The following is a 13,847-nucleotide window of genomic DNA, read 5'->3' on the forward strand; positions in this document are numbered from 1 at the left end:
ATTCTGCTTAATTCAGAGACTCTGTCCCTCACCACCCCTTGTTGTAAATATTTTTGTCCACCCTAAGCGTGGAAGGGTTTACTCAGACATGAGTCCCTTGCTCATTGCACCATCAGGATTCAAGCAAGCCGGGCCGAAGACGGCTGTAATGCCAGAAACCGGTCCCCGGAAGCTTGTTTCCTTCCCAGTGTAAGAATTGGCTTTTGTAGTTTGGTTTGCCCTGTTCCCATCATGCACTGGGACAGGAACAGACTAATTTGCATACAGCCAGGTTCTGAAACTGGGATGGTGCAATGAGCTAAAAAACGGTGTTGGATCTAGCCCTGATCTTTTGACTGGGTGAGAGTATTCTGCTTAATTCAGAGACTCTGTCCCTCACCACCCCTTGTTGTAAATATTTTTGTCCACCCTAAGCATGGAAGGGTATACTCAGACATGAGTCCCTTGCTCATTGCACCATCAGGATTCAAGCAAGCCGGGCCGAAGACGGCTGTAATGCCAGAAACCGGTCCCCGGAAGCTTGTTTCCTTCCCAGTGTAAGAATTGGCTTTTGTAGTTTGGTTTGCCCTGTTCCCATCATGCACTGGGACAGGAACAGACTAATTTGCATACAGCCAGGTTCTGAAACTGGGATGGTGCAATGAGCTAAAAAACGGTGTTGGATCTAGCCCTGATCTTTTGACTGGGTGAGAGTATTCTGCTTAATTCAGAGACTCTGTCCCTCACCACCCCTTGTTGTAAATATTTTTGTCCACCCTAAGCGTGGAAGGGTATACTCAGACATGAGTCCCTTGCTCATTGCACCATCAGGATTCAAGCAAGCCGGGCCGAAGACGGCTGTAATGCCAGAAACCGGTCCCCGGAAGCTTGTTTCCTTCCCAGTGTAAGAATTGGCTTTTGTAGTTTGGTTTGCCCTGTTCCCATCATGCACTGGGACAGGAACAGACTAATTTGCATACAGCCAGGTTCTGAAACTGGGATGGTGCAATGAGCTAAAAAACGGTGTTGGATCTAGCCCTGATCTTTTGACTGGGTGAGAGTATTCTGCTTAATTCAGAGACTCTGTCCCTCACCACCCCTTGTTGTAAATACTATTGGACATAGTGGCAGCAAACTCATACATGGCAATCTTTAACTTGCCAAGATACGTTTCTCCAGCACAAATCTGGCTTGAATTTGGTATGTCAAAACAAACACTGGAAAGACGGGGCATGTATGTTACTACCTGGCCAGATTCGGAGTGCCGAGGTTGGTTCTTTAAACTCAAATTTATGAGCAGAGCTGATTCGCCCACGAATATCCTCTGCCAGATATTACTTATTTGATTCACTCCAAATCCTGGGACTGTCAGAACTCTGGGACATCTCTATTGATCTTTTGACTTTTAAAAAATCACGAAAAAATAAGTACATATCATTGCCTTTATTGAGGACAGGAAAACACTATTCAATAGAGCACACGGATGGAATACGGTCGGCGACTATGCAGCACTGCAGCCTCAAGAGTATCTTAACAACGGGATGAATCTAAAGACAAAGGAAAAGTTTTTAAAACTACGCCTAGGTGTAATCCCAGCTGCCCCCCATCTCCCGCCCTGGGAAAGAAAAAACTCTCCGCTATACTGTCGCTTGTGCAAAGTTGGCAAGGAAGATATTATTCACGTAATCTGTATCTGCTCCAAATTAAAGGACCTGAGGTACGATTTATTGCGTCCATCGGTCAAACTACATGGTGTTCGAACATGTAGGCAGGCGGTCAAACTGTGCTTCAACCCCAGTAAAACAAAATTAAATTGTCAGGTTACAAAATTCTTTGGATTAATGGCAAAAAGACAGAAGAGCACGCTTCCCGCGGATTAATAAAAAAGCCAGACTGAAAATCATTCATACGGTGTTCTGCAGCCATGAACTTTTAAATACAATGATGGCCACAAATTGACATTAAGTAAATAAATTTTTTTTTTTTTTTAGAAAGTTGTATAAACCGAATTTTAAGTCACATTTTAGCAATATTCTAATTGTTTGGTAAAGGTTTTAATTAACCATGTACAAATAAAATCATTACCAGATGTGGGTCCCGTGCTCACTACACACTGGATTCAAGCTAGCCTGACTGATGAAGGGTGATGCCCTGAAACAGATCCCAGGATGCTTGTTTCCGGTCCAGTTAGGACCTGGCTTGGCAGTTTGGGCTGGACTCTTCCCACAAGGAACAGGGTCAAGACTGCTTTGCATATGGCTGGGTCCAAACTGGGGTGGTGTGGTGAGCAAAAGAACAATGGATTAAACCCAGATCCTTGTGACTGGGGGTGAATGTCTACATTGACCAGCATTCCATCCATGTTTCTTTTGCATATGTCACCCTAAGTGGAAGGAGTATGCCCAAACGTGGGTCCCGTGCTCACTACACACTGGATTCAAGTTAGCCTGGCTGATAAATGGTGATGCCTTGAAACCGGTCCCAGGATGCTTGTTTCTGGTCCAGGGAGGACCTGGCTTGACAGTTCGGTCTGGACTGTTCCCACAAGCAACAGGGTCAAGACTGATTTGCATATGACTGGGTCCAAACTGGGGTGGTGTGGTGAGCAAAAGAATCGTGGATTAAACCCAGAACCTTGTGATTGGGGGTGAATGTCTGCATTGTCCAGCATTCCGTCAATCAATTGTTTCTTTTGCATCTAAAGTAAGAAGGGCATCCAAGACCCACTTACTCTGCTCACGCGCCATAACACTAAAAAGGGTCCTAATTTTTACAAAAAACTTCCGAGCACCCTTTGAGACACGTTTTGAGAAATACTTTCAAAACTAAATGCTCCATAATGACCCAGGTATTAAGAAATATTTTCAACAATTAGCAGTCACATCAAAGACAGGCCGCTTAAGTAACTAAGCCCACCTCGCAAGTGTGCCTACCAATAACTGCTCCATGGTCCCCAAGACCGTGCCACCTGCCTAAAAAGCCTGTGGGTGTAGGCTCAGCCCCCACCCGCAAAGCCCCCAAACTGATGTGGAAAAATAAGTGAAACTCCCTAAAACTAAGAGCAGTGGGCCCCACGGGCAACCACAGGCTCAAATTTAGCACTGCTTCTTGAGCAGAAGTGGTGTCATTCTTGGAAGAGGGAGTGGCACTCCTCTCATGAGCAGCAAAGTGTGGTCACCAGCCCGCAAGCCAATGAATGAGGAGGTGGTTGCAGCTGCCATGTAATTGAAGCATAGCACCAAGGTAGAATATATGGCGTTATGACCAGAGTTCCCAACTTTGTAGCTGGGGAACCAGGTTCGAGCCCTGGTGACATCCTGTGATTCTGGGAAAATCACTTAATCTCCTTATGCCTAAAAAATAAATATGATGCTGTGTTATGTAACTGGTATGTGCTGTTGGGCTGAGTTTGTGGTATATACAACTGCAAAAATAAATACAATATTCCTCATTGGCAAAACGTGCGTGACATCTGTTCAACATTGGCCTCGGAGACCATTGACGCTGCCAGTACTTGTTTCCTTCAAACGTCCTTGTTTCCTTTAAGACTGAAGGATGTGTTATCATTTTCTGTATGCTTTGGTTTTCTGTCATAGGAGATGGCTTACCGATTCTTTGAGAGAAAAGAACATTCCAAACTCTATGAAAAATACATGATTCGTGAACCAGATGCCGTGCTAAGGATGATCCTTTCCTTCCTGGAAGAGAAGGTAAGAAACAATCACTGTAAGCTGGTGGTAATTAAGAAAATGTTTAACATATACACATATTTTCATAGCGAGTTTCTGTGCACAAGTGGTGAAGTTACAGTTTCAGAACTGTTGATGGGGTATTAGTAGCTGGCCCGTCCGGAGAGCATGGAGATTATTCACCAGGCCCCACACTTTTGAGATTCCTGCACTCGTGTTGCAACATTTGTTTATAGATTTTTGAAAGCAAGCCTCCTCTGGTACTAGTCTAAATGACAAGACACTTAACATGTCTAATATCATTAGATGATAGATGATACATACCACCTATTGGAAGTGCTGCGATTTTTAGGTATGTCATTAGCCAAAACCTTTTATTTTGGTAAAACAATAGCAGCAGATGTTTACCTGGCTGCCGGGTTAATAGTGAATTTCCACTGCTATTTATATTGCTGCTGGTTAAATAGCAGAGATTATGCACTATTTGAAGGTGGCAGTGCAAATGTGCAAATACTGTTGGACATGATTGCCAGCCAGCAAACTTTTCAAAAGCTTTTTGTTTTTCAAAAAGAAACTTCCAAAGATGGGGTTTGTTTTAGGAAAACAATAAATGAATGACCCCCCGCATGCTGGGAGTTTTCTCCCAGTGTCTCGTTGTCATTATTTTTTTTCTATCCCTTTCAGACAAGTTTTTCCTAAATAGGGTGAACGGTGTGAAGTCCATCCCAACCCTAGTCTGTCATACCACGATAGGAAGTATTCCATTGAGGAGCCACGAGCGAGTGAAAGAGACTATAATTATTTACACGAAATGTCATTGGAATATGAATAAATATTCCTAGTTAATCAGTGAAAGGCAAGTAGGCATCAAAGCCAGAGAATAAAATAAACTCTCACAGATATTTCATCATTGGCTTTTGTAAATATTGTAAGAAATAAGATACTGAATAAACAGAGACATTTTGTAACCTCCATTCTTGTGACCTATGGACCAATCATTTCACAGTTCCACTTTTATATTTATTTTCCAGACAGAGGATGTGGATGCACTGTTGAGGTTTCAGAACTGATTTGTGGTGATTCCCTTTTAAATGGCATTCTGGCTGTAGCTCAGTCACAGTCTCTGTTCTAAGTGATGAAACATACAGAAGTAGCAATAGTGATGGTTCCAAACAGGAAAAAAGGGTAGGCCTGCTTAGAATCTTTGGCACCTTTAACACGAGAAACGTTTGACCTACCCCTCACTCCTAACATCGACACTATGTCATCATTCAGGAAGACCTAATCAGCTACCCTGTGCACCATACATCTCAAATCATTTTTGTGGATAGCCTTTTTTCCATCCTCTCTCATTTCAATGTCTAGGTCTACACTAGGAGACTCCAAACATTTTTATAATGAGAGCTACTTCTGATCAGTGAAATCCAGTGTGAGCTACTAAAGGCAGCGCAACTCGCAAATTGTTCCGAGGGTCTCTCCCATGCCCAACTTCATTAAATAAAGGGCCTCTACGGAGAAAGAGCTATCGGTAACACTCTTAGACTGCTTGTTAAATTGCTCAGTTGCACAGCGAAAAGGGGAAGAATTGTTTTTTAAATCAAAAATAGCTTTTAACCCTTTTTTTAAAATGAATAATGTTTTCACAAGAATACCTGATTTTAGGTCAAGCCTAGTCAGCGCGCATGCGCTGTCTGCAAGACCTATTGTATTCAATAATTTGACTTAATTCCCGCCTCCTGCTTCCTCCTGTTCACCTGTGTCCCTCTTCTTTGGTGCCTCTTAACTGGTTCTAATATCCAATACTCAATTCCTTTTAGGGCTCAAGGAGCACCAGTAAAGTACCATTACCTTATGCCATCAGTGTTCATCTGTTGTTTAGGTGAACTCTTTTGGTTCTGCTGTTCTTCACCCCAGGTCTCCCTGATCAGAGACATTAAGTGCTCTACCTTTTACAAATACAAGACCGATAACATTTGAGATACGTGTGTTAATTACTTGCTGTGCGCCTTCGCATCCGACCATCCAGAAAGTTATTAAGTGTGAGCAATTTAGACCATAAACATACTGATAACAACGGACTCTAAATATAACTAAACATATGTATGTATGTATAGACGCTCTTATAGAGCGCTAACACTGTCACCCGATGGGCATCCTGGCGCTTAGACTATTATGACACAGAGCAAGATTTTACCAGCTTCCGATCTATTTACATTGTTCTGGGGAACAGGTGGGTCTTTAACTCTTTTTTAAAGGTGGAGAAATCTTCCAGGCCCCTAAGACCTAGCGGTAGAGAATTCCACAGCCGCGCTGCGGCAATCCTGAAGGATCGTCCGCCCATCCGGGACCTCCGGAACTTGGGTACTACGACCAAGTGAGCTGAGGCTGACCGGAGTGATCTTGAGGGAGTATACCATGAAAAAAGATCCTGCAAAGGGGCCGGACCTTGACTGTGTAAAGCTCTAAAAACAAAACATAGAGCCTTAAAGTTCACCCGTTGAAAAATTGGGAGCCAGTGAAGGTCCCTGAGTGCCTTAGCAGAAGAGTCCGAGCGACGTCGCGAAAGTGCCAGTTTGGCGGCAAAATTCTGTATTTGTTGGAGTTTTCCTAGCACCGTAATTGGAGCCCCCAGTAGCAATGCATTGCAATAGTCGAGCCGACTTAAAATTGTGCACCGCACTACTTCTGGTCTTGCCTGTGCCGGAAGCAAAGGTAGGATCTTTCTCAAGGATCCAAGTAGAGCCATACACGTAGCCACCATTTTATTTACTGATGTGTCCAGCTGTAGATCGGAACTGAACATTACCCCCAGATTCCGAACCGAATCAGCAGGCAGACTAGTGCCTTGGAAGTCGGGAGGCCAAAAACCCTGTGGTAGGGGTCTGGGGATCCGGTCCGTGGAGCAGTGTAGTACCTCGGTTTTCGAGCTGTTAAATTGGAGGGAATTATTCCCCAACCATTCTGCCGTAGTACCCATGCATCGATGAAAAACCTCCTGTGACACCCCGCCCTTACCTTCAAACGAGAAGATAAGTTGGGTGTCGTCGGCATAGTTGGTCACTGTTATGCCAAACGATTTGATCAGCCTGATCAGGGGACGGAGGTACAGATTGAAAAGGATAGGGCTGATGGCTGAGCCCTGGGGTACTCCCTGTCCAACCCTCTTGATGTTCGATTGAAAGGGTGGTAGTGCAACTACCTGGTGCCTTTGCTCGAGATATGACACCAGCCATTCAAGGGCCAAGCCCGACACCCCCGCCTCTGTCAATCTCCTGATCAGAATAGCATGGTTGACCGTATCGAACGCGGCTGACATGTCAAGCAGCACTAGAAAGGCTGCTTGACCCTAGTCGGCCCGCGTCCGAAGGTCATCAAGAACAGTCACCAGAGCCGACTCTGTCCCATGTGCCGGTCGAAACCCAAACTGAGCCACATCCAAACAATCATTTGTCTCAAGAAAGTTGGAAAGATGTTTTGTGGCCAGTTTCTCTAAGATTTTGATAGGGAATGGCAAGAGGGAGATGGGCCTGAAGTTAGCTGGGCATGTGGGGTCCAGATTCTCCTTTTTAAGCAGTGGAGAGACCACCGCCAATTTCCAGCAGTCTGGCACCCGTGCCGAGGTGAGAGACTGGCAACAGATGGAGAACAATGGGGGAAACAGCTCTTCACGACAGAGTTTCCAGAATCTGGGTGGTAAAGGATCAGAGGGTGAGCCAGAAGACACCCCGTCAGCCAAAGAGCAAAAGTCCTCAAAGGATGGTAGAGGGAAGTTGCTCAGCTCACCTGCTTTAATACACTCCTTCCCATTTTCTGGCGAGATGGAATCATATGTAGTGCTGCCAGTTGAGGGGGAGAGATTGTTTAAGATGTTGGTAATCTTATCCTCAAAGGCTTGTGCTAACAAGTCGCAGAGAGCTTGTGAGGCCGGGATGGCGTTTTTGGTGCAGCCAGGATGGGCCCAGTCCTTTACGATCTTAAATAAGGCCTGAGAATTGTTAGCGGCTGCCAGCAAAGATTCTTATAGAAATCTGGCTTTGGCCAGCTTGATCTGGATGTTATAGGATGCCAATGCCTGTCTAAAGAGGACTCTGTGTGATTCCAGGTACTGTTTTCTCCAGGTTCGCTCAGCCTGTTTGCATTGTAGCTTGAGCTGCCGAAGTTCTTCCGAGTACCATGGCATGGCGAGATTAGTCCTATCTTTGATTTTCCGCACCGGGGCCAAGGAATCCAGAGAAGTAAAGATTTGCTGACAGAGAGTCTCGTAGCTCTCATCCACGTTCACTCCCAATACAAAGCCCTCCGGCAGCAGAGAAGGCAGAATGGCTTGTCTAAGGAGTCCGGACCATTGTCTCCCCGTTCTAGTGCCCGCCGCACTCCCTTTCTTCAAGAAGGTGCTAGTGCACGAGAGGGAGAACTGGACAAGGGCGTGGTCCATCCAACACTGAGGCAGGACGTCAAGTATTGAAGTACGACCAGCATCAGCAAAGAGTAGATCAAGAATATGGCCCTTTGAGTGGGTTTTGGAGAGTACTAGTTGTTCTAGCTCAATGTTAAGACACGCTTCTACCAATTCTTCATAGGCCGTATTGGTCGATCCTTCTGACCACAGATTGAAGTCCCCCAACACCATCATCTTTGTGTGGGAATGGGAGAGATCATATACCAAATCTATGAGCTCAGGAACGGCCGATAGCGGGCAAGCCGGGGGTCTATAACATAGTAGACCCGTAAGTAGCACACCTCCCAGGTCCTTGATGGAAAAGCCCAGTGTTTCGCACCCAGCAATAGCCTTGACGTTAAGCTGAGTGAGGTGTAGAGTCTGTCTGAAGATTATGCCAATTCCACCTCCTCTGCCTCCCACCCTAGGATTATGCATTATTTTGAAGCCCGGGGGACAAGCTGACCCCAGTTCCACCGAACTAGTCGGTGTTGTCCACGTCTCTGTCATAAAGAGTACGTCAAGATGATGAGACTCGATAAGTAACGCGATCTCATCACAGTGTTTGATGAGTGAGCGCACATTCAACAGCCCACAAGACACAGTAGCTGGGTGCTTACTGTAGGAGTTGTACTTTTGGTTACTAACAGAACCAGGATTGAGGCGTAGAAGTTCATCGCGGGAATAGGAATGGAGGGGAACATCTAAGTTCCCAGAGGTAGTATGTTCGGCAGCCGGCGCGTTCCGTGCGCGAACGGGTGCAAACGGGCTTACCTCTGGCACACCTCCGGCGCTCCGCCGGCGCTCCCACTGCGCGCCTACGCTGCGCGCTTTTGGGACGCCATCGTTTATAGCCGTAGACGCAAGAGTCCTCTAGTGCGATCACTAGACCCCCCAACCAAGATGGCGCCAGCAATTCGGCACTCCCTGGTTCCCTCACTCATTCAAGATGGCGGCTACCAACACCGCAGCGCGATGTCTCCGGGAGCCCTGAGTTCCCTGAAGTGGTCGATTTCCCGCTAAGTGCGGAATGTGGACACAATTTATGGTGCAGGTAAGAGGGGAAGAATGGTGTTAAATAAAACGCTAAAGCGAGATAGCGCCTAGCGCCGAGAGCAACAGCGCGAGCACGCAGTAAAGTAGATAAGTTTTTAAAATAATTTAAAACAGCAGCAATGCAGCAATAGATTCAGCAGCGCGCAATGGTCAAAGAAGTCTGACCTCACGATGGGGAGTTCTGCTTTTATGCACTTCTAGTCACAAGAGTCCTGTAGTGCGATCACTAGACCCCCCAGCCAAGATGGCGCCAGCAATTCGGCACTCCCTGGTTCCCTCACTCACCCAAGATGGCGGCTACCAACACCGCAGCGCGATGTCTCCGGGAGCCCTGAGTTCCCTGAGGTGGTCGATTTTCCGCTAAGTGCGGAATGGGGACACAATTTATGGTGCAGGTAAGAGGGGAAGAATGGTGTTAAATAAAATGCTAAAGCGAGCTAGCGCCTAGCGCCGAGAGCAACAGCGCGAGCGCGCAGTAAAGTAGATACGTTTTTTAAATAATTTAAAACAGCAGCAATGCAGCACTAGATTCAGCAGCGCGCAATGGTCAAAGAAGTCTGACCTCACGATGGGGAGTTCTGCTTTTATGCACTTCCAGTCACAAGAGTCCTGTAGTGCGATCACTCGACCCCCCAACCAAGATGGCGCCAGCAATTCGGCACTCCCTGGTTCCCTCACTCACCCAAGATGGCGGCTACCAACACCGCAGCGCGATGTCTCCGGGAGCCCTGAGTTCCCTGAGGTGGTCGATTTCCCACTAAGTGCGGAATGGGGACACAGTTTATGGTGCAGGTAAGAGGGGAAGAATGGTGTTAAATAAAACGCTAAAGCGAGATAGCGCCTAGCGCCGAGAGCAACAGCGCGAGCGCGCAGTAAAGTAGATTCGTTTTTAAAATAATTTAAAACAGCAGCAATGCAGCACTAGATTCAGCAGCGCGCAATGGTCAAAGAAGTCAGAACATATAACAAAACATAACACCGAACTATCAAAGCACTTTACATACACTAAACTACAAAAAAAACCTCACAACAAACATAAAATCCAAACCTTATATACACTATATAGTAGCTAACTACCTTCGCCCTACCCCTAAATTAAGTCTAAAAGCAATTAAATTAAACTTACCTTAACCTATGCAACGCAGCTTTCAACCGTGAGCTTTTCCTCTCATAAATGACCTAAAACAACACCAATAGCCTAAAAAATAACACTCAGTTTAAAAAAATGGGCACCTAATTAAAATAACAAAAATACTTTCCTACATTAAACTCAATATAAATTAGAAATGTTATACAAAAAAGTTTCAAAAACACTTATTAATATTACTAATGTAAAAAAAGAATTCTGTTATGTTAAACATGATAAGATGTATAATATTAAATGTTACAACACAAATAATATTCATTATTATACATTTACAACATTATAATAACTTATTATTGTAAGAAAAAAATGGAACTGCTTGCTAAAAATTATGAAAGATTGTATTAATGTTAAAAATAGATTTTTTTTACAAAATGCTTACTTAGCTGTATAATATTACTTTTTGAGACACATTAAATAATATTATACAAAATATAGTATTATTTAGTATTAATTATGCAAATAAATAGAAAACAAAAATACAATGAAAAAAGTGTTACAAAATGTATATTATGAATAATGTAAATTGTATATATTTATCTAATGTATATTTACAATATAAAAACAATTGTGTAACTTTTAAAATAAATATATAGATAAAAAATTGTATTCAAAACAGTGGATAACTGCATCTTTCGTTTTTAGGATAGGATAGGATAGTATTTATAGAGTGCACTAAAACCAAAAGGTGTCAAGGCACTGGGCGAGCGGAGGAGAGACCAGCAACAGGCAGCTAAGAGGCAAAGAGCCAGGTCTTCAGAAGCTTCCTGAAGACCTGGAGTGAGTCAGCCGTGGTGATAGAATTGGCGCAAAGAGTTCCAGAGTTTAGCAGCCGCCACTGAGAATGAACGGCCTTCCCATTTGGACCTACGGCATCTGGGAGAGACAACTTTTTTATGAATGGAGGATCTCAAGGCTCTTCTTGGAGTGTACCATTGAAACAAGGATTTAAGGTGTGGTGAGCCGTTGGTATGCATAGCTTTGTACACCAAGTTCAGAGCCTTGAAGGAGATGCGCTTCCTGATAGGAAGCCAGAGCAAGGCACAGATTTCTTCCCTGGCGGACTGGTGTTTTGGGATGTTAAGAATACGCCTTGCCGCAGCGTTTTGCACCACCGGGAGCTTGTTCAGAGAACCTATGCTGGCATTAAGGTACACTGCATTGATGGTGGGCCGATGTAGCTCCAAAGGGATATACGGCAGTACTTTCTTCAACATTTTAAGAATGTAGAAGCAGGTACTAACTGTGCGGTTCACCTGGGTGTCAAAAGACAGGCCCTCATCAAAGAGGACTCCCAGTTTTTTAGCCATGTTAACCAGAGCAAGAAGGGGACAGCAGTTTGATGGCCACCAAGCGGCAGACCAAATAGAGGTTTGAGGGCCAAAAACCAGAACCTCGGTTTTGTCCATATTGATTTTATGAGAGATGTCCTTCATCCAGCATATTATGCAGGATATAGAATGATTGAACTTTTGGGCAACCAGCTGCAGATCATTGGAGATGGAAATTATGATTTGCGTGTCATCCGCATATGAGAGTACCTGAAAGCTGAATGATTTTAACATTGAAGCCAGGGGGCTCACATAAAGATTTAAAAGAGTGGGGCTGAGCGAAGAGCCCTGGGCACCCCACAAGGGAGGCCAAAGGCCTTGGCTTTGGACCCACCATAACTGACGACTTTGGTTCTGCCGTGCATTTATGAGTGAAGAAGCTGCAGGGCCCTCCTGGTAACTCCTGCTTCCTGCAGTCGATGAAGAATGCAAACTGGGAAGATGGTATCGAATGCCGCCGAAAGGTCGAGCAGAATCAGCACCGCAGATCCACCCTTGTAGACCTGCATGTGGATACAATCTGAGGCTGCTAGAGCATGTACTTATTTCCCAACTTTTACATTATATAAAACATAGAATTGTTTCATACTTACTATGCTTAAATATTGTATATTAATGTTTAACTATATACTAAATATGTGACATATCAAAAATAAAAAAAAATCTTTATGGGGGTTTATCACAATATATATGAAACATTGTAAATAAAATAAAATGCAGTATATTTCTTTGCTTGAGTCTTTGAATGAAAATATATAAATAAATAAAATATAAATATTTTTATGTACCTAATTTCTATATTATGTTTCTTATACTATCTTTGCATTACTATATTTGCATTAAAATAATTTACATTTAATTGCTATTATAATTTAATAAACATATATTATGTACTATTACCACTTAAACATACATTATTTTCATTAATCTTGCTCCAAAATAAACTATATTTTATTACTCTCATACCAAACTACATTACCTCACAAAAGGCACTGGTAACTAAACAGATAAAAAATTATATTCCAACTCCAAACTATATTAACTCAGGGAAAGTGATGGACAGTCATTGCCTCTGAAGGCCTTCCAAACACTTCTGTCACATGACTCTTGATGGAGCGAGATAGAAAACAAAATTTTGTTTAAACTCGCAAAGTCACATTTCCATAACATGAATAATAATATTAATGATTTGTGATATGTTATGCTAATACAACTTAGATTAAACTTTACACGTGGGGGGACTAACATGTGTGCTCATAAACGTGCATAAATGTTGCATCTTTTTGTTCGTACAAAATAATAAAATAATTTATTGTTTTCGTTTTTGTCATTACTAATTGCTGCAAACTTAAAAGAAGCATGTGCTTGTTTTGCTTTTCTTTGTCTGTGTGATGTCATTTCTACTATTCTAGGTGCATATGGGTCTCATGAAGAAACGGAGACTGGTAGATATAAACGCTGCTTTATTTGTTTGCAATGGCTAGGTAACATTTTGATTAATCGGGTGGGTTAATTAATTAGTAAACCATGGGGTGGATACAGAATCTACTTTATTTCTTACATTAATACTTTTCTTGTGTTTGTTTTATACTAGAAAACATAAGTTGCCTGCTTTTGGGCCTAGTCATTTGAACCGCAGAAAAAGAGCTGACATATAATCCTGCAGAAAGTCACGAGACGCCCATTCTGAATTAAAACGTTTATTGAAGCTGCATTCACAAAGCAAAAACTGATGAGCTGACATCATTCTGTCGGACATGGCCAAGGTCGAAAGTGAACATTTTGTCAGTCCTTAACTTGGCATCCGCGGAAGTTGTATTAAAAGTCTATGGACGCTGCGAGAATGACTTAATACATTTGTTGCAATCTCAGGAAGCTTCTGGCTTCACGTGGAAGAGACAATGGTCTTTATGTGACATGATTTAATGGAACTTTTTGAGAAACGGGTGACATGTCACTTGTCACTCTCAGCCAATGGGACGTCGAGGATTTCTGAAAACTTTCCTTTGCTAGTTTAGTTAGTGTAGAAAGGTATAAAAAGTCATGCCCTTAGGGTTGGGCTGGCTGCTGCTTTCTGACTTTCCGATGAGGGTGATGTGCTACTGGACTTTGCGTGGAGCACGTAAGAATCCTCAAAGAACTTTACTTTAATTTCTATCTATTTAGCTTAGTTAGGGAATTAGGTTTTAGAAATGCTAAACTTTATATAT

At 43.4% G+C, this 13,847-nt stretch overlaps 1 protein-coding gene across 1 annotated transcript in view; it reads left to right on the forward strand.

Annotated features, from left to right (window-relative positions):
• The first annotated feature begins 3,578 nt into the window (after nt 1-3,578).
• Nucleotides 3,579-13,847, forward strand: part of LOC144824184 (putative methyltransferase DDB_G0268948) — a 244,810-nt gene continuing 234,541 nt past the window's right edge. The window contains exon 1 of the mRNA XM_078683339.1: nt 3,579-3,689. Within this exon, the coding sequence (XP_078539465.1) occupies nt 3,579-3,689 (111 nt within the window). The remainder of the gene's footprint in view (nt 3,690-13,847) is intronic.

This window comes from Lissotriton helveticus, chromosome 3_1, assembly GCF_964261635.1.
Source record: "Lissotriton helveticus chromosome 3_1, aLisHel1.1, whole genome shotgun sequence".
Taxonomy (NCBI): Eukaryota; Metazoa; Chordata; class Amphibia; order Caudata; family Salamandridae; genus Lissotriton; species Lissotriton helveticus.